The sequence below is a fragment of the Cololabis saira genome, chromosome 4 (assembly GCF_033807715.1).
Source record: "Cololabis saira isolate AMF1-May2022 chromosome 4, fColSai1.1, whole genome shotgun sequence".
NCBI classification, from domain to species: domain Eukaryota; kingdom Metazoa; phylum Chordata; class Actinopteri; order Beloniformes; family Belonidae; genus Cololabis; species Cololabis saira.
In genome coordinates this window covers 29,418,204-29,445,369 of record NC_084590.1, presented here as the reverse complement: position 1 = coordinate 29,445,369, position 27,166 = coordinate 29,418,204, and the positions used below count along the sequence as shown (strand labels likewise).

The 27,166-nt window shown below is 39.2% G+C and overlaps 3 protein-coding genes across 3 annotated transcripts; 2 read left to right on the top strand and 1 right to left on the bottom strand.

The window, feature by feature from the left end:
- Nucleotides 1–5,514: 5,514 nt before the first annotated feature.
- On the top strand, nt 5,515–8,832 carry LOC133442353 (zona pellucida-like domain-containing protein 1). Its single transcript, XM_061720325.1, has 10 exons — nt 5,515–5,639; nt 5,804–6,030; nt 6,166–6,356; nt 6,474–6,546; nt 6,628–6,725; nt 6,845–6,928; nt 7,014–7,185; nt 7,981–8,080; nt 8,165–8,188; nt 8,283–8,832. The coding sequence occupies exons 1-10, from the start codon at nt 5,546–5,548 to the stop codon at nt 8,438–8,440; spliced, it is 1,221 nt and encodes a 406-aa protein (XP_061576309.1). The 5' UTR covers nt 5,515–5,545; the 3' UTR covers nt 8,441–8,832.
- zgc:162608 (uncharacterized protein LOC100037332 homolog) lies at nt 8,193–10,460 on the bottom strand. Its single transcript, XM_061720326.1, has 2 exons — nt 10,088–10,460; nt 8,193–10,001 (listed from the first exon to the last, which is right to left on the bottom strand). The coding sequence occupies exons 1-2, from the start codon at nt 10,198–10,200 to the stop codon at nt 9,149–9,151; spliced, it is 966 nt and encodes a 321-aa protein (XP_061576310.1). The 5' UTR covers nt 10,201–10,460; the 3' UTR covers nt 8,193–9,148.
- Nucleotides 10,461–15,847: 5,387 nt separating this feature from the next.
- LOC133442524 (uncharacterized) lies at nt 15,848–26,931 on the top strand. Its single transcript, XM_061720533.1, has 19 exons — nt 15,848–16,085; nt 16,214–16,437; nt 17,003–17,164; nt 17,525–17,704; nt 18,480–18,600; nt 18,735–18,827; nt 18,945–19,146; nt 19,240–19,402; nt 19,944–20,132; nt 20,224–20,398; nt 21,002–21,141; nt 22,982–23,158; nt 23,453–23,586; nt 23,693–23,850; nt 24,574–24,801; nt 25,308–25,646; nt 25,727–25,875; nt 26,120–26,378; nt 26,897–26,931. Exons 1-19 carry the CDS (start codon nt 15,968–15,970, stop codon nt 26,929–26,931), a joined length of 3,246 nt encoding a protein of 1,081 aa, XP_061576517.1. The 5' UTR covers nt 15,848–15,967.
- The last annotated feature ends 235 nt before the right edge of the window (nt 26,932–27,166 follow it).

Here is a 27,166-nt window from a genome sequence, read left to right as displayed (position 1 = left end):
TGTCTCTACGATAACCTGTTGCCTAGCAACAAGCGTCCAAAGTCAAATGGAAAAAAAGAAAAAGAAAGTTAAATATTGCAAAAACCGTAATAATTAGCATGATGAGGTTGTACGGTCCTTTAGTGCCAATCAGGCCGAGTGTTTGTAAATTTGAAAGATGTATCTACAATAATGTTCAACTGAGCAATAAGCGTCCGAATTTTCACCTTTTTTTTGCTTTTTGGCATCTAGCGTTGCCACGGTAACACTTTTGACTGAGAAAAGTAATGCGCGGCGTCGCAGGATGGAGATGCACATTTTGATGTATAACACACCTGGGTGCACGTTACGGTTCGGTCGAAGAAGCGGCTGAAGAAATGGAATAAATTTCGCCAAAATTACACAATTAATTCAAAATGGCCGACTTCCTGTTTGGTTTCGGCCATGGCGCCAAGAGACTTTTCTTTAAGTTGCGACATAATACAGGTGTGTACCATTTTCGTGCACGTACGTCAAACCGTATTGTGGGGCTTGAGACACAAAGTTTTCTAGGGGGCGCTGTTGAGCCATTAGGCCACGCCCATTAATGCAAACCGTGAAATATCAAATTTATCGCCAGGCCTGGCTTGCGTGCAAAATTTGGTGACTTTTGGAGAACTATCAAATATGGACCAATCAGATGAAGGGGGGGCGCGCTTTTTGGCATCTAGCGTCGCCACGGTAACGCTTTTGAAAGAGAAAAGTAATGCGCGTTGTTGCAGGATCGAGACTCACATTTTGATGTGACACACCTGGGTGCATGTTACGGTTCGGGCCGTATTAACTGCTGAAGGAATGGCATAAATTGCGCCAAAATTACGCGATTAATACAAAATGTTCACAATGGCCGACTTCCTGTTCGGTTTCGGCCAAGAGACTTTTCTTTAAGTTGCGACATGATACAGGTGTGTACCGATTTTCGTGCATTTACGTCAAACCGTATTGTGGGGCTTGAGGCACAAAGTTTTTTCTGTCTGGACCAATCAGATGAAGGGTGGGCGCGCTTTTTTGGGGTCTAGCATCGCCACGGTAACGCTTTTGACTGAGAAAAGTAATGCGCGTTGTTGCAGGATGGAGAAGCACATTTTGATGTATAACACACCTGGGTGCACGTTACGGTTCGGGCGAAGAAGCGGCTGAAGAAATGGCATAAATTTCGCCAAAATTACACGATTAATTAAAAATGACCAACTTCCTGTTTGGTTTCGGCCATGGCGCTAAGAGACTTTTCTTTAAGTTGCGACATGATACAGGTGTGTACCGATTTTCGTGCATGTACGTCAAACCGTATCGTGGGGCTTGAGGCACAAAGATTTCTAGGGGATGCTGTTGAGCCATTTTGCCAAGTCCATTAATGCAAACCATTAAATATCAAATTTTTCGCCAGGCCTGGCTTGAGTGCAAAATTTGGTGACTTTTGGTGACAAAGATAACAACAGGCATTGCTTGGATAATGTTTCATATCAGAATGTTTGTATCATTTGTGGCTGATACACATTCAGAGTCAGCAACAATGATGTTTTAGTAATGACAGATGGAAGAAACATGGGATGTCAATTAAAAAAATAAATAAAGGTGAGGCGAGAATGCTCTGTGGTGCTGTTCTGTATTGATCTCCCATCTAACAGAGTTCATTTGCTGGTTGTCATCTGCGGTATGACTGTTGCTGTGAGTCTCTGTGCTCATGATATGCATTTCAGTCATGTGTGACTGGGTTCCTGTAACATGTGATCTGGACCTTTTTCCAACACCAATTCAGTTCATTTAGTTTTGAGTTTGCGCTGGAAAATGCTTGTCATGAGTGCGTCACAGATACAGTCTGCATTAACCTTTCACTACATAGTTTGTAAGATTTGCATTTTAACAACTGTCATGGCATTGCTGTAAAATTTCTTAGGAAACTGAATAACATAATTCTCATTCTCCACACCCCACAGCCATTTTCAAGACGGTTAATACTACACTTGTTACCAATTTGTAATTACGTAAACACAAACTGTCAAAATGAGGTCATGAATAAAACAATGACATGAAAAAAAGCCAGGCTGTTTAAACTCCCCATTTGCCCCATTTGATAGTCCAGCTCTGAAGCAAGAGTCCCAAGCAAAAAATGTTTATCCTCTTTATTTGTGATTAATCAATCTTTTGCTCATTTAATATTTTTCGCACCTCTGTTCACTGGAAGGAATGTTAATTATGCTTACATGAAATCAATACAAAATCTATCGCTCTGCTTGTGTGAAAGTTGTATTTCTGAGCTTGTTTTCTTCTTCAGTATACTGGTGAATCAGTCTTTTAGATGCGGAGGCCAAAGAGACATTTAAACTTTACTCAGTTTTGTCCAGCAGATGACACCAAAAACTCCTGTTGCCAGGCTTATCAACAGCATTCATTCACTTCTACTATGAGTAATGTATATTTCATAGACACAAACAGTAAAAAGTCATTTACAATGTGCACTGCAGATAATGATAATCAAACAACTGGTAATAACTTTAACTGGTAATAACTTTAACAGTAAGCATTATTGTTTCACAACACTACACTTTTTTGACAGCTGTTCACTGACATTTTAAAAACATTGCTGCAAAAATGTTATCAAGCAGAACATATTTCACAAATAATATAAACTGAACATTTAAATGACAAATAATATTTTAAAAAGACAATTAGAACCCAAATATATATTTTTTGATATAAATATATGTTTATCCCCCCCAAAAAATAAAATACAAAAATGGTGTCATTCATTTTGCTGCCAGGGCATTGGGCTTTTTAGCCAGGCATGGTCTCAGCGGTCTGTTTGTAGAATTAACAGCACAACAAAACATATGATCTTTAAAATAAGAATGACTATTAATTTTTAGGCCACAGCTCAGAAGTCAATGACGTCAACCATTGCTATCTGTAATAACTAACTGATTTTGTACCAAATTATACATAGCTTACACCTATTTCTGCTGCAAAGTTGGACATTATCACAGGGTCCAAACAAAATGTGCCTGTCCACAGTAGAGGTAGGGAGTAATTCACCACTTTGTGAAGCATTACGACTAACAGTGTAAAACTTCAAAATTACAGTTCATAAATGATTGAAAAATATCTGTAAGGGCGAAGGAAAACAAATAAAACCTGTATTGGTCGCACGTCCTCAAACAGCGCTGGATTGAAAACAGATTGTGGAAAAAAGTAGAAGGAACATTTGAAAACCATAGTCTGTGAATACATTAATATAAATTAAAACTCAATCAAAGGAACAAGATGCTGTAACCCCTCTGATTTCTTTGGAGCTAACCTGTAATTGAAGCTGGACTGGTGTGACTGCAAAAAACTTTCTGTTATCTGACAAATTAATATTTCAAATTGGAACCCTGCATATCCAAAAGCAGATATCACAAACATAACACTTCAGGTCAAGTTGAACTAATCTCAATTTTGCCACTTTATCCCAGCCATGTCTGGTAGTAAAACCTTTTTAAATGTTATTTTGGGGGGGACATTTTTCCACATTGTGTCCTCCAGACTAAAAAGTATTATCAAACATAGTTTAAAATCCAGCATCCATGTTGTTGAGCACTGGCCAATCTGTGAAAGCACCATTAGTGATCAACAATATTTAGGTTTTGCAACATTTGCTGTCATCCAGTTGAAGGTAAAAGTCGGTACTTTTATTTTTGCACAGAATTATCTGGGGATTTTCCAACATTATCTCATAAAAGTGTTTTGATTCATGACAGACAAAGGTCCTTTATAAGGTTGCAAATGTCGATAAGCAAAAGAACTTCTCAAATATTTCTGCAAGTGATGTATTATATTCAGACCCAGAAGGGCCATTAGCTATACTGATAGTTTGCTTTGCTGTGCATGTCCACAGGACAACACTCATAAGCTTCCCAGTGTATCCTCTTTCTTCCACGTCTAAATCAATGCCTCCTCTGGGGCTTGTTTGCATTGTTCCCTGATGTGCTTGCATGTAACTTTTGTTGCTCTTGATAAAAAAGAAAAGAAGAGAAGAAGAAAACATCGTAGTTGTTCACAAGTCACTGTCACAGCACATTGTCCTTACAATCCAGTCGATTTAACTCAATTTATCTTACTAAAGATAACAACTGTTACCCTATATGTATGCATTTACATTTCTCCAAGTTCCTGCCTCATCAATCTCTGTACAGGTAAACACTAAGTCCAGACATGCTTATATCATTTCCATCCGGCCCCCGCAGGCAGGTTGGATGGCAGGATTATTTGGAAATGAAGCTGATATCGTGACTGAAGTGCAGAAGAATGACCACTGTGCCGTTTCTAATCATGCTTCCTTGGAGGTATGTTCAGGTGGGGCTGAAGACATTACAAAAGAGTGACGCATAGTGGATTGTGTGACAAACCGGAGGGACTTCTGTAAAAGCTCTGACGCCTCCTTTCATTTTATATTTCTGATAAACAATCGGTGTTCTCAGTGGAGCAGTGACAGTTGTTGCCTACAGGTGTGTAGAATGTTTGCAGTGCTGCTTTATGGAGACAACAAACACGCACATACAGGAGACCTTGACAAAGATTTCTCTTGTTTGACAGACACTGAACACTCATATTGTGATCATCTTTCAAGCTTTTCAGGTGTTTTACTCTAAAGTCACGAATGCAGGATTGAGGACAGATATCGTTTACACAGATTTATTTTTTATGTCTTGGAAAATGTACATTTTAATGTTTTGACATAATGATGTATAAAGTTTTTACATAAATATATTGAAATTACTTAAATACATCTATTTCCAGCATTTTCTTTTTTTATCAGCTAATCAACCAATTTTAGAGTTAAAATCTGTACAATCTGTGAATAAAGGAAAAGAAGGATGAAGGAGACCGGTAAAAAGGCATATTCTCTTCTAGCTGTAACGCTGTTATTTAATTGCAACAAGCTCAATGATGCTCACTGCATCAGTCACACAGAGCCAGGTGTGACCATCAATAACAACATCTCTAATATCGGTCCTTAATAACCATTTCTGATGGGGGGAAATCTGAAACAACATTTGCACTTAACCTGAGGGATCCCACTGACACATTCATCTGTTGGAAGAAGATCTGACAATGGATTGTGCCAACGGGTGCTTGTGGGTGTGGGGGGTCTATAATGAGTCGAAGGAAGGGCTTGAGAAACAATCTGCTGCAGCTTTCAGTGTCCTGGACATTATAAAAGCTGTATTACTCATCTACCTTTGTGACAAACACCTGCTCAAGCGACAGCAAGGTAAGACCCTCATAAGACCCTAGTTTGTTTTAAAAGGGATACATATGCATTGCGTACGTGAAGTTTTATTGCGCAAAACAATATTTGCAGTATTTATTTACTTTGCAGACTGCATTCACTTTAGACTCTGAAACTGAAAGATTATTTTTAAAAAGCAATCCTTATTGCTGCATTGGTGCATTTCTTATACTCAATTGGAGAATTCTGGTCCTTCTGTTTTGTCTCTCCCTACCCATAACAGGAACAACCAAGCTGAATAAGACTCCTGCGGACAGCATGGCCCTGTCCCTTTGTCTCCCTCTGTTGGCTGTGCTCCTGCAGCCTGCTGCATCTCTTTACAACTGCTCGTCTCAGTACGAAAGGACCCCTGGTAGGCTGTTTTCACTCATCACAGAGACTAAATCCTTGTCTCCAGCCAAATAAGGAGTTGTTTGTCACAGATGTACATTTTAAATCAATCGACTTAGTGCCTTAAATTGCTACAAAATAATCCTAATTCTAAGGGTTTCTCTGTTTTTTTTCGTCTTTTTTCAGACAACTCAGACATAATAGTTGAGTGTGGCACACATACAATCACCCTGGAGATCAACCTGTGTACGGCTCAATGGGCAGGCTTCAATGCCTCTAACTTGGCACTCAATGGGAACCACAACAACACACAATGCCAGGGGTCTGTGGACGACAGTGTGGACCCTCCAATCATCCGGTACCAGCTTCCTGTTAACAACAGTCAGGATAATCCTTGCCGCCAGTCCCTGCAGGTCAGAATGTTTCTGCCAGAAGATGTTGAAAGATATTTATGTGAAATGATTCTTATATTGTGAATCCTTCATGTAGAGTTGTTTGATAATTTATACAACTCTAAAAACAGTTGTGTCTGCTGCTGTCTTGGTCAGATTGTGGATGAAGCCCCGGATCCATCAGGCCCCTTCAGTAGCTTCTCAAGTATCCAGTCAGTTATCATCACAGGATACGTTGATACCCCCAGATCTGATGTCGGGTTGATCAGCTACTCAACAGACCTCTATTATCATTTCTCCTGTCGTTACCCTCTGGAATATCTGATCAACAACACAGAAATTGTTGCGTAAGAAATGAAGAATTCTTACTCTGTGCAAAAATCTGATTTATATTGTATGCTTATGATCTGTTCAGAAAGTGTGATTTAAGCAAAACCTGTAATCTTGTACTCTGATTTCTTTAGCTCCTCAGTCTCGGTGGCAACTAGTGAAAACAATGGAACCTTCATTGATACACTCAAAATGGGTGTTTATAATGTAGGTGAAGTCAAATTATTATTAAAAGGATTAAAAGGATTTATTTTGATTAGTCTTTTTTGCTTTGTCTTTTTTCGTCAGGATTCTGACCATATCTATCCATTGGTAGTGCCCTCAACAGGACTTGAGCTACGAACCAGGATCTTTGTGGAGGTCAAGGCTGTGAACCTCACAGGAAAGTGAGGAAATCCTTTTTCACTGAGTGGATATCCATAATGCATTAGCTCGTGATAAAGCAAATGCTAAAAGTGAATGTGGACCTCTTATCCTTCTAACTCGATGATTGTTCTGATTTTAGTTTCCATTTGCTGCTGGATCACTGTTTTGCGACTCCCACTCCTTACAACATGTCTCAGAGTGAGCAGCACAACTTTTTCACTGGGTAAAGAAGAGCACATCATTGGTATAGCATTAGTATAACATTTGTAAGTAAAAAGAAAAAATGGAAAAATCCTGTTCTTCACCAGATGTTCAGTCGAAGACAGGACAACTATGACCAACAACGGTCTTTCCACTGTTGCCCGGTTTAACTTTGAGGCCTTCCGCTTTGTTCAGCATCGTGACAGGGCCAAGTCCAGCATCTACTTGCACTGCATACTGAGGCTCTGTGAACCGACTAATTGTCAAGTGCTGCTGTCTGTAAGTCCAAAACCTGAGAATAAGCTGTTCATAAACAATTGCATTAGAAGGATGCAGTTAATCGGCTAATGCTCATGTCAGAATGACTTGAGAAAAGTTTACATTTTAAAGAAATTATACAGGACTGTCTCAGAAAATTAGAATATTGTGATAAAGTTCTTTATTTTATGTAATGCAATTAAAAAAACAAAAATGTCATACATTCTGGATTCATTACAAATCAACTGAAGTATTGCAAGCCTTTTATTATTTTAATATTGCTGATTATGGCTTACAGTTTAAGATTAAGATTCCCAGAATATTCTAATTTTTTGAAATAGGATATTTGAGTTTTCTTAAGCTGTAAGCCATGATCAGCAATATTAAAATAATAAATGGCTTGCAATATTTCAGTTGATTTGTAATGAATCCAGAATGTATGACATTTTTGCATTACAGAAAATAAAGAACTTTATCACAATATTCTAATTTTCTGAGACAGTCCTGTACGTAAAATGTGCCAATAATGATCCTTTTCTTTCGCACCCATGATAACAAGCTGAAGTCTATACTACTGCCAGTATATTAGCTAGCTAAAAGTAATTAGAAGATCATTCTAAAACATTTGTTACAAAGGTGATTGAATGAATCAAATCCAGGTAACCCCCATCCCTCCTCTAGAATGCTATTCTCCTCAATTGCCAAATGACAAAAGACAAATTAACCATTCACTATTTCTCAAGCTTGACATATATGTTAAAAATGTCTAGTTTTTATGTATTTGCATAAAAAAAATTCGAAACGGATGTTTTTCAGTCTTGTAATGCCAGAAGAAAACGGTCTTTGAGTCCATTTGGGGAAGAAACCAACGACTCAGCCACTGTCTCAGTTGGACCTCTTTACACGGCTAGAGAAGGTTTAATTTTGCTGTTTTGTCATTTCAAACATTACCATCATGAACATTTTTACTGACCTTGTCTCTTATCCTCCCTCAAAAAAGATGTACCAAATGCAGCTGCCTACAGTGAGTATCCTTTATTTGTTTTTAATCAGGTTACACAAAAAATCCAGAAATATTTGTTGTAATGTAATCACTGATCTCTGTTTGTGTGTATCAGGTAATAATGTGGCTCCAGGGAAGGATGACGTAGACGTGGCAGGTCTGGTGGTGGGGATGGTGTTTGGATCAGCTGCTGCTGCCTTACTGGTTCTTGGTGGCTGGTTTGTCCTGAAGAAGTATTATTGGGTTGGAGGACGATCTCAAGCATTTGAATGAGCTTTCAAATTGTCTTGGACTTTTTATCTCTTGCCAGGTTGTAATTTAGGGCACAAAATTAGATTTTTGTTGTTGATTAATCTTAATACCAGATGTTCTTGACAAGTGACCATGTAATTCAAGCAAGTGCTTTTTATTTTTTAATTATTTTTATTTTACATGTGTGTACTAGTGCATTTAACAGTCACTTAACAGTTAGGAAGGAACAGTAAACCTGAACTGTGAAAAAGAAAAGTTAGTTCTGTAAGCTATTGAAAAAAAACACAGAAACTTTAATGAAGGTATACGTTTTCTTTTATAATAAATGTACATCTCTCTGCAACATGTATTGCACATAATCTCTAATCCATTGCTTAAAGCACTTTTGAGTAAAATGGAGTGTCTGTCTTAAATAAAAATGAATGAAAATTTAAAGCAGATTAATTTTGCATTATTAACTAGCTGGCACTACGCACAGTGACTGAAATAGAAAAAAAACAACTTAAAACTAACTTTACACTAGTATGAAAAAAATACCCAACTTTTCTCTCACCTACTATCTATCACAAGGCAGCACCTTTTGAACATGGTACAGAAAACAGTGGAAAGTGGAAGTGGAAAAAAAAAACGGTCAAATTAACATATTCACAAATATTTACAATGAGCTTGCTATGAGTGTATAGGATGAGTCTCTTAATGTGATTTAGCCTCAGCTAAAGTGTATTCATATCAACGCACAGAGTGCAGAATATCTTGGATCAGGGCAGAGAGTTTAACTGAGAAGTCCCCTTGTAAAGACCCACCCTGGTCCGTGGACCAAGAAGAAGGCAGAGACAGGACGGAGGCTCCCCGAACCTCCTCCTCCACGGCAACCAGCACCCTCTCCATCCGGCCCTGGAGCTCTTGGCTCTGCTCTGCTGCACTTTGGCAGAACTGCTCCATGGTGCCTGCCACTTCAGCTTCACGAGGCTGTGCAGATTCTAGCAGAGCTGCAAGCTGTGCTTGAAGGGCCCCGACCCTGTTCTCTGCCTCCTCCTTCAGTAAACTCACTTCGTGTCCCAACCTGGAGCTCATTTCCTGCCAGACCTTTGAGTCAGCTGCCTCTCCCTCAGGATCGCTTGTCTGTTTCAAATGTTCAATCACGCCACTAGCAGTGGTATGGAATTCATTGATCATGTTGGCCAACTGCAGGCTGCTGTGCCTCAGGGTTTGGCTGATCCAGTGGAAAACTTCCTGGTAGAAAGTTGGGCTGGCCTCTGCCTGAGCAACTGCTGTCTCCATGCCCTGCAGATAGAGCTTCAGCTGGCTGCACAGACCTTGGGTGTTGCTGCTGACCGAGCTCTGAAGCTGCTGGGTGAGAGGGTTCAAACGCTCTCTCATGCTGGCCAAGGTGGCGCTGAGTTGGGCCGGAGATGGGGACAACCTCTCCCGCAGCTCGGCCAGCTCTTGCTGCAGACGGACCCGCAGGCGCTCCGACTCCATAGTGAGCTTGTGCTTCATCTCCTCTGCCACAGGATTCAGGGTGTCATCAGATTCATGGTTGTAAAGATCACTTTTGTCAATGATGCTCTTATAAAGCTTACTGTGGAAAAGAAAGAGTAGAAATTTGTTATAAATATATTGAGCTATTTCTTGGTGAGTTCACTGTCAGATTTGTGGTCAACTTACTCAACGTTTTTTGCAAGGTCTGTCTTGTCATGAGCCTGGTTCCCCTTTGAGTCAAACCAGGTCGCCTCCCTTGTGTCACCGCGTAGAGGGTATGCTACAGACCAAGAAAACATACATCAGAAAACAATACAACATTTTTTTTTCAAAGTAAATCTTTGAGGAATAATAAATACCTAAAGTTGATGAGAGTGACAAGATGAAGATCACAAGCTTTAGATGCATTTTTTTTTCTCTGTGGAGGGACAGATGAAAGAAATTGATAAGAATTTCAAGTACAAACAAACCCAGGACTGAGATCTGAACATTGCCGAAAATAATTGATAACAGAATCTTCACAGATTCCCTCTTACAAACAAAAGATCAGTGTGAGCGAGTGTGGCAGGCCTTTACCTGAGGATCATGGGTCTGTAGAGTGACTTCTCATCTCAGCGGACTTATAAAGGTCTGCGTTATCAGTGGGGCTGCCCAAGCTTTGTGTCAACAGTCAACACGTGGAGGGTCACATTAATGGTGCAACACAACATATGCATACACACAGCACTGTACATACACACACATACGCACTGAGTGAGGTCATGTCAATATGATCCACTGTGTGAGCCTCATAAAACTGAATCCGTCAGAAAATTCTTAGAGCATTGCTGTAGAGAAATGACATCACACTGATAAAGATCAATTAAGTCCTAAACAGTGATAAAAAACATATACATTATATATATATATATATATATGGGTGATTATTTAATTAAGGGAGTTTTTCTGTCCCCAGGGTAGATTTTCAAGAAAAAAAATATTTTTAGAAAAAACAATTATTGCATTTGTTAAAGTTAGGTTGTAGTAGCTATGAAAAAAATAACTGTGTCTCAATGATGACATTTTAATACTTTTTCAGTGTGTTGAAAACTCAAATGTGCAAGAATTTCACTGTTTTGGGTTTGTCCCCAACCCAGACTTTTTGACCGCCCCTCTATAATAAAGCAATAAAAAGTGCTAAATTCATTAAAACTTTACTTTGCATTTCCTTGTAACAACTTAAAAAGGCCTTTTTCAAATTCATATAATTTATATTTGTTCAATTTGCAATTTATTTATAGTTAAATATCGCTGTCCCTCATACATCTGTCATTACCATCACACGCAACATTTTAGAGAGCAATAAAGTTTTTACAAACAGTTATTTACATTGTTGCATGCAAATTGGATGCTCCACAGGAACATTCCCAGACATGAGGCAGAAGCCTGATCTTTTGATGCTCACATATGTAAGTAATTTGATGTTTTATACATCCTAATCTGAGAGTAGGTTTATTAGGCGTCATTACCAAACAAGTCACTAGTTGAGTATTTTAATTCATTAATAGGAGATTTCCCTTTATTTACATATATTCAGTGTACAGTGTGCCTAGCTAACCAGTTAGCTTAGCTAATCAAAAAAATTTGCCAACATTTTCTGCAAAGAGGGAGAATTGTCATTACCATCACGTGTCATTACCATCACAAAAGTGACTGTGATGGTAATGACTATCAGTGATGGTAATGACAATTTATCTGTTAATCACCTTATAACTAGAATATATTAGCTTAATTTATCATGCACTACTTTACTATGATACATAATTGAACAGTGACAAACCATAATTTACATTATTTTTGTTTGAAGATGTCAACATGGCCCCAGCTAAACCAGCTTAACGGTCAAAAAAATACAGAGACAAAATCAAGGAAGATCCTGAGAAATATCAGCAATATCTTGAAAGAGAAGAAGAGATACAAAAAAAGAAAAGAGACAGGAAAATTGAAAGCCATCTCACAATTATCAAAGCGGGAACAAAGATGCAGGAAACGACAGTGGAAAGTTAATCAAAGAAACAGTAGGGCCAGTAATAATTCTGCAGTGTCTGTACAACCGCCTGGATGAGCCATCCAGTGTGATGTGGATCTACGAGCCAATAAGATTCGCCGCGTTTTCATTACGTAACCAAAATGCAAACCACGCCCACAACTATAAAACCGTGTAACTGCATGCGAGCGTCCGACTATCGTAGCACTGCGTGACATCAGACGCTCTCTGTCCATCTCCCTCCAGCAGCTGCCACTTAATTGAGGTTTTTGTAGTGAAATGAGGAGATATCATAGAGATAACTTCTCATTTCAACTAACTGGATCAGCCGTTCCCCATCCGTGACCGTTTCCTACAGCGCTTTCAACCGGCTTTCAACGCGAGCGACAGGAAGAAAATAGAAGCAGGGCCAACAAATGTTCAGCTCAAAACGGCGCACTGCGTCGTGCTGCGTCGCTGCGTCCAGTTAGAACAGTCCAATAGAAAATAAAAACATGGAATTGATTTTGTCGCTGGCGCTCGCTCGCATCGCATAAAGCCTGAATTATGGTTCCGCGTTAAATCGACGCAGAGCCTACGGCGTAGGGTACGGCGTAGGGTACGGCGTAGGGTACGGCGTAGGGTACGGCGTAGGGTACGGCGTAGGGTACGGCGTAGTGTACGGCGTAGGGTATGGCGTAGCCTACGGTGCGCGTCGCCGCGTACCTTATGCCGTAGGCCAGGGGTGGGCAATCCTGGTCCTCGAGGGCCGGTGTCCTGCATGTTTTAGATGTTTCCCTGCTTTAACACACCTGATTCGAATTAATCAACGTCATCAGCTTGTCATCCAGGGCTGCACAATTCTGTTAATGACACGGTCACTTGTATCATGTTCCAATGAAGCAGGGAAACATCTAAAACCTGCAGGACACCAGCCCTCCAGGACCAGGATTGCCCACCCCTGATGTAGGCTCTGCGTTGGTGTAACGCGGAACCATAAATCAGCCTTAACTCCGCCGGCTGGAGCTTCCACCATTTTTTCGTAGCGGTGTATTTCGTCATTCAGGCAGCCAATCAGCACAGTGCCTCATTATCATAGCCCCGCCCACTCAGAATCCCACATAGAAAATTAGGTTAGAAACGGTAAAGATAAAGACATGGCCCAGAGGCTGAATTTCCAATTTATTTAGAAAAAAACAATCAAAAGCTTGTTTTTAAGACATTCAAGGCCTGTTTAAAAAATACATTAAATGCCATAATAGATCCCCTTTAATATGGGTCACGCCACTGTTGCTGTGCATGAATTAAAATGCTACACACTAATTTGAGAGTGCTGAAATCTTTATTTTCTATTTTATCATTTTTGGATTGACACCCATCATATGGGAAATTTGAGTTGAGCATGCCAATTCTCTTGTTTGATCCTTTTTTATGTCAGAATCGAACCAGCCGGCCCGAAGAAGATATTATTACATAAGCAATGCTGTGGTTGTTCACCAAATAATTATTTTAGTGGAAGGTTAAGTGTTCAAAAGGTGTTGTTTTTAAAAAGTAGTGTTTTCTTTATCTTTGTTGTCAAAAAAACAACAAAAAAAACACCAGTGTTAATTTTTATGTCATTACCAAAACATGTTGTCATTACCGGAATACATTGTCATTACCGTCACAATACACTTTTTGACAGAAAATGTTGCTTTTTTGTTAACTTGGGTTTTACCTCAATCATTGTGGTAATGTTTAATTGTCTAAATTTGCATTTTCTGAAAAAATATGCATTGCAATTCAAATATTCTCATTAGTATGCAATATTTCATTGTTGTGACGAGGCAATATATTAAAAAGTTAGAGAGAACATGGTGTTAAAATGTATTTTAAATGTACTTACAAATATTTAGAACATGATTCTTAAAGAGCATGTTTTGTACTTACTGGAATGATTGTGAAAACTTTGCTTGTCAAATCATTTTGTTTTAAAATCAGTGTTTTGTTTTTGTGATGGTAATGACATTTTACTGTGACAACTTTGAAAAAAGCATCATAATATCAAAATGATCATGAAGTACAATCAAAGCTATGCTAAGATCTTTGTTCCAGACCAATTGATAAACCTTTTGAAATAGAAAAAACAGAGATTAAAGAACTTTTTTTTTTCAAAATTCCAAAAGTCAAAAGTGCCCCGAATTGAATAATCACCCATATATATATATATATATATATATACACATACATACATATATATATATATATATATATATATATATATATATATATATATATATATATATATATATATATATGTATATATACACATACATACATACATACATACACACACACACACACCACATGTACATAACATAAAACAATGTTGAACAAGATCATGCTTCATCGCAATAAAGGTTTAATGGAACAACCACTACTAGTTCAAGAGGTTCAAATTTGTATGTTAAAAGTCAGATAAGAAATTTGGCGGAACTTCTAGCTTTTTAGTTAAAAAACATTGTTTTCCAGGAACTTGAAATATTGTAATATTTACCTTTCACTTATTTTTGAACTGAAAACTACAGAGAATAAATTATATTTTCTTTAATTACAGATGATGTAAAGTGAGTTTTTTCTTTTTATATTTTGTTTTAAACAAAAATAAGGCATTGAGTTTGGGGCCAGGACACAGAGCTCCTGTTTTGACTACGTGATTTGGATGCTTGACAATATACAGTTTACTTATGAGTGTTTGATCTACTTGTTAGAAGAAAACAATTCAAACTTCAGAAGTCCAAGTACATGTAAATGGTGATGATTAATCCAAATTCTGTACTAATTTATGTTAAAAACTATTTGAGGTTGAATTTTGGTTTGGTTTTTTTGTGAATGGTTTGTGCTCATTTGTATTTATGAATTGCAGTATGGAGGGTTTTGACACAAATGACATGGATATATGGGTGAAAGTTGATTCCTGTTCAGTTAGATAAAGCACAAGTCTTCCCTGAAGGATCACAGTCCATGGCTACAGTGATGAAATACTCTATGTAGGTTATTCTAGTCATCCAAAGTCCAGCATTTTTTTCCACTACAATAACAGTGTGGAGTAAGAGCTTGGCAACTGAACATGAAAACAGCTACTGTTGACTGCTTTGAACATTGATGAGTTGCTTGTTGTCATAAGTACACCTAAAACACAAAATGTGCCCCACAGAGAGCCTTGTTATACAACTATGGCTTGAATGCACATGCACAGTCAAGAGCCAACAATAGCGTTATATATTACACTATAAAACTCATTACACAAGATCACGTGTCAGAATGACCGGCAAACTCAGTCAACCTCACGTCATCAAACTGCGGCTCTCTTTGTCATTCTAATATAGAGCAAAGGGTAACCATATGGCAATGGTTGTTGCAGAGGGATGAGGTCAGCATTATAGGAGCTATCAATCAGAGATTTATAAAGATTTGCCTTTAAAGCATATTTTTAACAGATAGCAGCTGCTTTAAAAAATGTATTTATAAAAGTCAGCTGCAGGCTTAAACAGCCTGTAATTCTCCATACTTTAAATCAGGGGTAGCGATTGGATTGAATGATATTTGTCAGAATAATTTATTTGGTTTAACCGTAGAAGTAGCAGGTTTGCATAATGGGCAGATGCTTGCTCTAAGCAAAGCAGTGGTTACGTACAGTGTTGCCCCAATAAACTTATCAGTATCATAGTAGAACTGAGGAAAAACCAATGGGGTAAGGTGGTCTTGCAAAGCCTGGCAGCCGCTCTTTGTTAATTCCTACTGCTTTCTAATAAGCAGTCACTCCACTGTCCTTGTCATCTAACCTTGCCTATGAATCATTCAGCAACCCTACTAAGGCAGACTAATTACCCTACTATAAACCTTGCTGCTCTGTCTTTTCTCTGTCCATGTGTGCAGAGGCAGCAGGCAGGATATTTTTGTCATGGGATGAAGCAAATTTTCTTGGCAATGGCCAAATCGAAGATTGTGGATGCTACATACTACCTGTTTGAAGTAGAGCTGGGCTTAAACCTCGTGTGTCCTGAGTGACCCTATTAATAATGTCCCAAAAATGTATGCGGTTTCGTAATATGTGGCTGTTTGCTTCATTGCTGCAGATTTTGGCTCGTGGAAGCAACATCAGTCACCATAATGGTGAGAGACCATCCTGCCAACCAGGTAGGCTTTCCTGACTGCATGTGAAGGTTTGTAAATAATTTTAATATTATTAAGATCATAGTAACAAGATAAAAGAAAGATAAAGATATGTTACCCTCAATGTCAGCACATATTTGTGTATACATTAGGTTTCTACTGTCCAGTGGACAGTTTCATTCCAGTCCCATGTCCGAAGGGGACATATGGGTCGACAGCTGGAGCTACATCCATAGAAAGCTGTCTAAAGTGTCCTCCTCACCACTACTGCCCTCGATCAGGGTTGTACAATTCCCTGCCCTGTGGCTCTGTGGCCCAGCAGCCTTTGTCTGGCCAAGACACTTGCACCTGTCCAGGAGAGGGTCAGAGGTTTCAGGTAATGTTGGCATGATTGTTTTCTCACATGATAGAAGGAGCAGCCCTGGCTTTCTTGCAGCCTGTATCCACGTTCAGCAGTACACGCTACCACTTCCCTATTTATTGTGAGTTATGCAGTTTTCTATCATTGCGAAAGTACTTTTATTTCTAAAAGCTATGATTTCTTTGTGTGAGACTATGAACTCTTGGGATGCAGTGCGTGCATTAATAGTGTCACAAGAGTACCTTGCTCACTGTCTCTCCGAAACTCTAGACTAAACAATCTGTAGCTCCAAGCCGAAAGTAGTTCCAGATCAAGTTACTTTGCAGCAGGGTCTAGTTTCCCAGGCTGCTGCACTTTCACAGGTGTTGAAGTGTCCTCTCATCACTTCAGAATAAAGAGAAAGAGATTTTTCTTCTGGCTCCTGCATGGGTGTTTGTCAGAGAACTAATTTCATATAAATAAAAGGCAGGAATTAATAAAGAAAGGAAGCGGAAGAGGAAAGCTCAATATGTAAAGTGTCTTTGTCATTAAATTGATTGAATTGTGTAATTGACACACCTTTTATTGTTTTTTCTCAAAGCTCAGTGATGGCCGCTGCGTTTGTTCCATCGGCTACCAACCTGCCAACAACGCAGATCTGTGCATGCAGCAGGTCTACAGTGTCTGCAGAGACGGGAAATCTCGCACACAATATGGAGACTGCCTTGATAAAAATCGGTGGTCCCTGCACTGCAGGCATGAGGTTAGGCCCTGTGCACTCCTAACACTCTACAATACATCCACTAGAAGTAGAGCAAAGGTAATGGTTTTATCGAGCGTAAAATGACACCAGACAGGAAACATCCTGTAGATATGAGAAATAACTATGTTCTGTTTGCAGAACATACTAACTAAACTCACTCCACATCATCAAAGGTAATGAGTACAACCTAGATGTCTTTGCCCTTTACTCCATGAACCTGACAACATTTTATCTCCTGGATTCTTAATAAGTCCACTTAATAATTAACCGTAAACTGTTTCCTGTAACTTTGGTGAGCAAGGATTTCCAAGTTTTAACTGTTTAAAAGGATTGATTAAACTAAATATACCTTTCCTGCAGGTGTGCAGATCAGTGGAGGATTATCGTGGTTATGATGGGGAATTGGGGCTGTGTATTTGCAAGGAGCCTCCTGGTAGAGCTGCATGTAGCGGCCTGTGCAGGAAAAAGTCAGCTCCTGAACTGAAGCTCCGCTGCCATCCTCACGGATTCATGGAACTGGTGTGGAGCCATGACTCTCAGGTGAACCTTGGCACAGATTTGCACAATTACTGAGGGGATATGATCAGAAAAAGCATGCTCATATTGTTTATCTCAGGTAAAAAAAATAACCAAATGATAAAAAATAAAAAATAGCAAGAATAACCTACATCCCTAAATTGCTGTTCTTCAATTGCAATACACATTTCCATGTTGCATTTCCACAACAAAAAATAAAATAAAAAAAAAAAAAAAACATAATGCATAGCAACATATTGCAACAATGCTTTTAACTGTTGACCAAATTGCTGGAATAAAGTACACTTGATATAAACAATTTTATCAATTTTAGACGTTTTAATGATTTGATTTCAAATCTCCAAACCTGTATGTGCAATTTTTATGGTCATATTATCCAATTATTACATCTTTACCCAGGTTAATTCATATATTTATTTGCTGGATGTTTACCTTGTTTTTAGATGTTAGATTTTCTTAAATTTTGCCTCAAACTTTATTCATTTTTATTTCACAAATCATCCTGCAAAGTCAGGCACTCTAACAGTTGGATGTTATTAAACTGTTTATGCTACTTAAGCATTATGTCTTTACTAGCAGCACAATGTAGAGAGTAAAAGAGAGTTGCCCCTAATGAGCTCAAGAACATAAATAACAGCTGTTTTAGCAACAATGCCTGATTAGACAATGCATGCATCCTTACAATGTCATCTTGAGTTCCCCAACGGAGAAAAAAGCAGAACAGCTCCTGCGGTGCAGTAACCTGTTATTGACAAATGCTTTTATTGTGTGTGTGCAGTTGTCGAGCATCTCAGGCAGTGTGCTAGAGATGATTTTTAAACAATGGGATCCCCAGGGGAACCTGCAGTGCAGCAGCCACCTCAACTCCACACGTCCCGTCTATATTGTTCAGACAGCAGGTGAACACACACTTTCAACACACAAACACGTTTGCACACAATGGGTTTTTTAGTCCAGCAGCTGTTTATAATTGTTCCTCCCTGTCGTGCTGATGCCTTCTTCTCTCTCCATCTGCCTCTTTGTCCGACTGCAGAAGTAGGATTCCTTGGCCTCATCGGTGACCTCTCAGAGGAACTTCAGCAACTGTTTCCTGACAACACACAATGGGACTCTCAGAGCTCAACTGGTTCGTGTCAATGGCCAGCATTTTCTGAAGAAAAATAGCAATGACTGCATGGGAACAGTGAACACAGTGAAGCTATCATTTCTTCAATAATGAAAGTCCTGTGTTATTGATTTTCAGAGGAGGACTATGACTTCTTGCATGTGGTGACTAGTATTGAAAATATCAGTCATGCAGGAAAAGAAAAGAATCCCAGAAAGTGGAGAGGAGATGAGAGGGTTATTTGGGAAGAAGGGAGAGTTCTGAACCCAACAACGTGTCTCCATCTGGGTGATATTTTACTGTTTACTGTTGACACTAATCACTATCCACAATACGATGTGTAAGTCAGGTTTTGGTATTTCTTTCTATCTTGCTATGAATCAGAGGTTTTGACTTTAACACTTGGTTTAAATTCTTTCTTCTTGTCTTTTAGTAATAACTTGTACAACACAAACAGTGACTTTGACTGGGGGGTGTTCAGATTGCTAAAAGAAGAGCTGACACTGTCTTGGACTCCACCGACCTTCTTTTCTGTGGTCTTTAGCCAGCCTGGAGTACATGTTTTCACACTAAGCAGCAATCAGCACAAACACTTGGTAAATATATTTAAAATAATATAAGCATTGAAGTTACACAGTTAATTCCTTTAGTTCTTGAGCAAATCAATTTATGCATTATTTTTTACAGCATATTCATCACTAAATTATAGGCTCAGATTAGAGGCTATTTTAAACCTACTTCAACATTTGAACAACAACTCAGTACTTACTTAAAATACAATCACTTAGAAACACAAATGTAATGTAACGGTAGTCGGTAAGTCATATAATGCAATACATTTCATAAATGTAATTAATTTTTTTTTAGATACTGAATTATTTCCAAATGAAGTATTGAAACTACTGTACCTTATTCTAACAATTCAAAAAATTTTCATGCAAAAAAAAATAAATAAATAAAAGGTTTCTTTGTCATATCGTAAAAACATAATCCAAATGTAGTCAAGTAATCCTTGATAACATGACTACAATCTACAGTATCTTTAAAATGAGTCCTTCTTTAATTTTTTCTGTGCTGACTGCTTCTACTGTGACGCATGATCAACAGCATCTCACCACTAACTTTCATTTTTCTCAGTATGTGAAAGTAATGCCAGCAGGTGGCCAGTGTTATGAGCCTGGCCCTTTCTTCCCTGCGGTTCCCCGTCACATGACCAGGATGGGAATCAGCAGGAGACGTGATCTGTTACTTCGACCCGACTGGCTGGTGACTGGAGGGCTGCTGTTTGGATGCGTGGTCATCGTCTGTTTATGTGTTACACTGCTGGTTTGTTTCCAAACACCTTCTGCCACAGCATACTGACACTGTCTTCAGAGTGTTCTGTACTTTCATGCATCTATTCTGCATGTACATGTAGATCTTGTTCAGGGAATATGGGTGGCCAGGGAAGGAGCCGGTCAAAGCGCGATATCGCATGTTGCAGCTGGCTTACCAAATGGACGACTATGCCTCAAAAGGCTCCAGGGTGATGTCATTTAGGAAGACTCACCGCAAACAACAAGCAAGAATGACACAAGACTCTGTTCAGCCAGGTGAAATGTTCTAGTTATACATCAAACACAAACATGCCCACTATGTTCATTCATCAGAACCCTTAAGAACAAAACATGTCATTGCTTTCCTCCCAACATAACACGCACCACCTCATCAGTACACTTGCAGCAAGTATGCATAACACAAACTGTGTTGACACATGGGAACTCTGAAGATCAAGAGGTTGTGGGTTCTTATGCAAGACAGGCAGTGACCTTAGGGGTGGTGCTCCCACCTAACCAATTACAGCTGAAATGCTCACGTCAAAAAGCTGACCTCACGTGCAGAGACTAACGGCAAAAATGAAAACAGTACAAGTATCACATCACAGGGCAGTTTCTTGGGATTGTTATTGTGCAGCCTCAGATGTGAGTATGTATAAAAAAACAGACCCACAAACCACACATTAATATTCAACTGTTTGCACTAAAACATGCACGCAAGTCTGTGTCACATTCTGAGCTCATTAAACTTCAACGTACCTACTCTTCAAAGTTGTCCTTGAAAGACAGGTGTTGTTTGTGTTTGTTTTTTTTAGATAATTTTTGCAGTATTGTAATTGCGCTCCTTCTGCCTCTAGGTTTTTAATCTCTTGATTGTAGTCTGCACAGGTGCATCTGACGAGTTCTGGGATTATGAACACCAGGTGGATCTGGAGGCATTTAGCAGCAGCACCTTCTACAGCCTCCTGCTCAAACAAAGCCTGTCTGTCACAACACAACTGGGGCGGCTCACCACTGAGGTCTGCAGCTGTTCATTTATCCTAAAATTAAACGGAGGGTGTATAAAAGGACTGTGCATTTATCTTGCATGTCACTTTCTGGGACTAGTCCTCTCTTTTGGAATCCCTCTGATTAAATGAAGTAAATCACATCATGCCCATATCATGGTTTTATGGAGGACTTATGACCAGCTTATTATTATACAAGCTTTTAATTAACAGTTTAAATAAGGCAGCTTTTATTTGTGTGGCACGAAAGCCCCCCTCGCAAAAAAATACATCTGTATTTGCAAGAACTTTCAGTAAGCCCTTGATTGACAGTAGAATACTTACTGTAAGCATCAAGAACCTTGAGAAATGTATAACATTCATTATTAACATTCATTCCTTAAAACATATTATTAAAATAAGATGTAAGAATATGTTGATCTCTATTAACCTAGTTATACACTTGATATTATTATTTTCTCATTGTCATTTCTTCACCAATTAAATAACATCCACATACGGGACAAGTGGGACTGGAAGGTGTTTTGCAATAACAGATTTGTGCAAGTGTCCTGGAGATGATAATTCAGTCATTCACTTTAATTTAAAAGCAAAAAGTGCAGTTTTGATCCTGATCAAGGGCTGCAGCGGTAGTCTTTAGGGATGTTTCCGTTCGATTAACATGTACTTTGTGGATTGTTATGTGTGCTTTGTTGATTTGTTTGTTGTATTTGTCCACCAAGATCAGTTTTCATTTTCAGTGAGCACACAGGAAAGCATCTTTGCATTTGCAGGTGATGTAGTCTCCATGGCTAAATCAAGCCATACCTGACAGCAATTTACATTTCTAAAATGAGCTTAAATGAGTGGTAGCTTTATATTCAAAGTTAAAAACGACAACAACCCATGCCTGGAATACAGGGTTATGTTCATTAAAATCCTCAGGGAGTATGATGGATTGTGCGTGGAAGGACCCTCTTTCTCCCTCTTGAATTGTGTGGGTGCTAACCTATGGTGCTAACACTATAGAGCCCTCAAGCATTTAGAGACTTGATGTACACAGTTACTGACGTTTGAAATTTTAACCTTTGACTTTCTTAGCTCAGCAGAAAGACTGTAAGTGGGGAAACAGCAAGCCTTTTTTTGCCCAAGATAATGAAATCTTTTAAAAATGCTTTTATATCCCACAAACCAAGAGCTCTTTTTGAATTATCTCTACAAAAATTTAAGTAAAATCAATTACGTGGATTATCTAGACCCTGTGCAGGAACTTCCTCAGACGGATTGACTTTATCGACTTCACCGCAAATGTAGAATTGAAACAAATAACTGAATATGCCTTATCTTCTTATTGAATTCCTTTTGAGCTATTTGTATTATCTCAGCTTGAGGCTAGAGTCTGGATGCCTTTGTTGAAAGGAAGATTCAAAGAATGCATGTTCCATCATGTTTATTTCACATACCTTAATTTCCTTCGAGCAGCGCTTGGGTAACTTGCTTCTTATCTCTCCTTTGTGTTTTCTTTCACCAGTTTCTGACCCTTCCTCACACAGACCTCGCTGATGTAGTTCAAGCCCATTCAAACTGATTAAGTATCACAAGTGATACTCTGGTTTTATCCGTTTTCTTTGCCCTGTGCTCTTCCTGTTTTTACCATGAAATTGCTGGATGTTGTGTAGAAGGCATGAGATTATTTTTCCAGCCCTGAGGACAGCTGAAGCGATAAAGGTGAAAGAAGGGATGATATGCCGCAAACGTTCATGTTTCACAAGATGCGTTATGGCTGGATGGCTGCAGGATTAGAGGTGTGATCTGATTATTACCTTTTCTGGTGATTTTTTTTTCATCTCTATTTATGTTTTTGTGTATCCAGGTAAAGGAGCTATATCAGGGAGTGCTCGGGAAATTGCATTTTCTCCACCCACGCATGATGAGCGAGGAGAGGGTGGGGGAGGGCTATGAGAGGATGATGAGAGAGATGGAGAGAGAAGTGGTGAGACGAAAGTCTTTGGCCTCACAGCTGAGAACTTTACTCGACAGTCAACTGCAGGTTTGTATTACACTATAGCAGTATATCTCACCTGATATACAATTATAGAATTCGCTGAATAAATCCCTGTGAGTACAAATACATAAAAAGAATGATGTACATCAGTATCATTAGAGCTTTATATATTTCATGTATTTGCAGTATTGATAAATAGAAGTAAGAGTGAAGCATTATTTGTGATATTTGGGTCAGCAGCAACAACGCCCAGACAATGTCACCTTAAGTAGCCAAACAAGAAGGATGAATGCACTTGATGAGAGCACAAGTATCTCAGTGGTGCCTGGTTTCCTTCAGGTTCTGACCAGAGAACAGCAGGCCAAGCAGAGGGTGTACAGCGTGTTCATGTCTCAGCTCAGAGAGTGCACCAGGCTCCTGCCCAAGATTTATAACAACAGCAGCCAGGCTATCTGTGAGCTACACCAGCAAATGTAAAGTCTCATTTTTACATATTACATAGGCATCAATTTCATGTGGCTAAGCAGAACTTTAATGTAAACTCCATAACATGTTCACCCTGTTCTCCATCTCTTTCAGTTCGATCCAGAAATGGACTTGTCTTGTGGATGAGATGGGGGAGCTGGTGTCAGCAGAGTGCCATCGTCAGGGGGCATGGGGGTTGTTGGGTGAGGGTACCGGGGCCAAGCTACTTTGCCCTGATACAGGAGCTGTCCTGACTAAAACTGATATTTTTGGTGAGTTGAAAAGTCTGCATGAAACAAAATGGTAAAGATAAACACTTGAATCCGACAGAAACAGCGACATCTACTGTCAGAGAAAAGAACTACCACAAAAAAGACAATTCATGTCACAAAGGCATCTGTAGTTATAACATTGTTAATTACTACCATGTAAATGGTTAAAACTACGACGGAGTATTAGGGCCAAACTAAGACAAAACAAATGGAAATTACGAGAATAAAGTCATAATATAATGAGAATAAATTCGTAAAATTACGAGAATAAAGTCGTAAAATTACGAGAATAAAGTCGTAATGTTGCGAGAATAAAGTCGTAATATTATGAGAATATAATTTATGAGAACTCTAACAGGAAGAGCTTCTTCTCCCTGTGTTAAAATGAGGAATCATCTTGTGAAGTTATATTTATATATTTATAATATATTAAGACTTTATTCTCGTAATATTATGACTTTATTCTCGTAATTTTACGACTTTATTCTCGTAATATTACAACTTTATTCTCGTAATTTCCTTTTTTTGTTTTTTTGTTTGGCCCTAATACTCCGTCGTATAAAACAAATTACATTTGGTACTGAGTAAAAAAAAGGTGTTCTGAATTCTAATAATGTATACAATAAGTGAATTGATCACTGGTGTTCTTCATCACAGCTCAGTGCTCTGCTGAAGTCTGTCTACAGTATGAAAATGAGCTAAAAGTCACCTGTGTCACCCCAGGTCCTGACGGGTCTCTGCGTCTGTCTCGAGCACTTCACTGTGATTCAGTGACTGGTCTTATACGGCCAAATGCACACAGCCACATGCTGCTGAGCAGCGGCCACACCATGGCAGTGCCACCTGACTTCTTTCTTCACCCGCAGACCGGCAGAGTTATGCCCATCGCTGGTAACGTGGCCTATGATCCCACCAGCTCCACATTAGTGCTCACAACGGACCTTTGTACAGGTATAATGAAGGGAGAAGAAGGGGAGAAGAAAATGAGATCCGAGTTTAGTTTAGAGGACCGAAAAGCATGAAACAATAAATGTAGTTATTTTTACAAAATCAGATGCTGTCTTTGGGACTTTGCCAAATCGGAAGGAACATGTTTACAAAAACTGATGAAGCGCTGAGGGAAAACTAACCATCCAATATAATTTGATTGAGGTAATTCCGTGTGAAAAATCCCTTAATTTAAACCCAATATAACAATTTCTTGCTGCTCGCTTGCTCTGTTGGTTGTTGGAAAGCATTTGAGCTATAGTTTGACATTTCTAACCCAAAGACTGCAAAACTATAAGACAAATAAACCCCAGCCACTCCCAGACAATATAACTAATTGCATCCATTAAAGGTCACTTATACGGATGGAAAAATGACACCATAAGATGATGAAATATATACAAACATTTTGCAATGTTGAGATTGATGACATACAATCTCTACGTTAATATCTGCCATTTTTATTCTAGGTGACAACAGAAAGTGGGACAGTCCCCTTCTTCCTTTCATTCCTTACCCATCCTCCTGCCACTTGGGCCAGCCTCTGCCCAGCAACCGATTCAAAGGTCTCAGAACAGGGCAGAGACTGCAGCTGGGCATGCCCATGGCAGACCCTGACACAGGGGTCCCAGTACCTGTTATGGCTGTAACCATCCATCCACAGAGTGGATTTGTCTATCCGCTGGGAAGGCTGCATGTGTGTCCAGTTACCCGTCTGCCACAACCCATACAGATGGGTTATCCCATGCTGGACTCGAGGACAGGGAATGTTGTGCTCACGATTGGGGTCAGTTTAGATCCAGTAACAGGTTCGTTCTGCAGGGTCAGTATAAACTGTATGCAGGTTTCTGTATCCTCAGTCATTTAAAATCATGTTGTGCCTGTGCAGGAGATGTGCTGCCAGTGGGTGGGATCCTTCTGGCTGAGTCCTTCATTGAACCTCTGAGTGGAAGGATGGTGAGAGTGGGAGGAGCCAGCATGAGGGCTGGACAGCTGGTGCCCAATGCAGGAGGATACCAGACTTTACTAGACAGCAAGGTTTTTGATTAGCTCACTTGGATTTGACTGTATTAAAAAAAAATGTCAGTTGCATCACAGTCATAAATGCCCTAATTGAAAGATGAGTGCATTGATGACTGTGATGCAGTTAATTCATCGTCACTTTCACCACAAAGATCTGCTGCTGTATGTTTATGCTTATGATTCACATATTGCATTTGAAACATGAAAATGTGAAATGTCCTGCTATGAAACACAGTTTAAAGCAATGTATGTTTTCTAGGTATTGATAGAAATGTTCAAAGCTTTGGATCTGCTGAAGCCACTTACCGAGGAGTGGGGTTCAGATCCAGCTTTACAAAGTACACAGTTCCATCCCCGCAGTGAAGCTGCAAGTGCTCGGCAAGATCATCTTCTAGCTACAACCAAAGAACTTGAGCAAGCCTGGGAAAGAAGCCTGCATTGCCAGCTGCAGCTGCAGACCAGACTGGAGATGCTGCTAGACTATATTGTGGGTCTCCAGCAGGATGGAGGTACTTTAGGTAAGAAAATGCCAGTGACAGCTGTGAAAGATTGGTGCAATTTATTTCTATTTACATAAAAACCTTTGTTATTTCTCAAGCTCTGCCTTATTTTCTCTGTATATACTACAAGACCTTGTTGGTTTTTCATCTTCCACACCCTGTTGCCTCATTTTCTTTTCCTCCTGTCTTGACATAATGAATCTGCTCAACGTGGAGCAGAAAGGTATGAGGTGCTGGCCTGTTGTTCTTTTTGAATACAACTGCCTTGTTTTCAGTAAACACTGGGGCATAGAGCCAGGACCAACTTAACATTTAATATCCAGACGCTTGATGAGATGATTTTCAGTAATGACTATGGAAAAACAAGAGGGAAAAACAAACATCTGAGAAGTAGCTGGTAATTTAGCATAATTAAATATTGCCCGGAGTCATATTATAGGAAAGGTCAATTTGTATGTTTATTAAGAGGGAAAGCATCTGATAGTAACCTGTTCTTATATTTAAGACGTCAGCTAATCCCACTGACTCCTGGTCAGATGCCATCCAGAGACATGCTGAGAGAACACAATGAGGAAGAAATTAAGTCCAAACACAGGAGAGTTACAGAGCAGACGAGTTAAATAGTGTTCTGATTCAGTTATTTTTCATTGTCTAGTCTTGGAAGTTCTGTATGAGATGACTGATTCAGTGGTGCGTGTCTTAATGAATGGATGCTTAAAAAGACACTCAGGACAGTATTTCCACTCATTGAAAATGTTCCCTGCACAAAATAGAATTGAAACTACAGTATTACAGTAAGAAAAAAA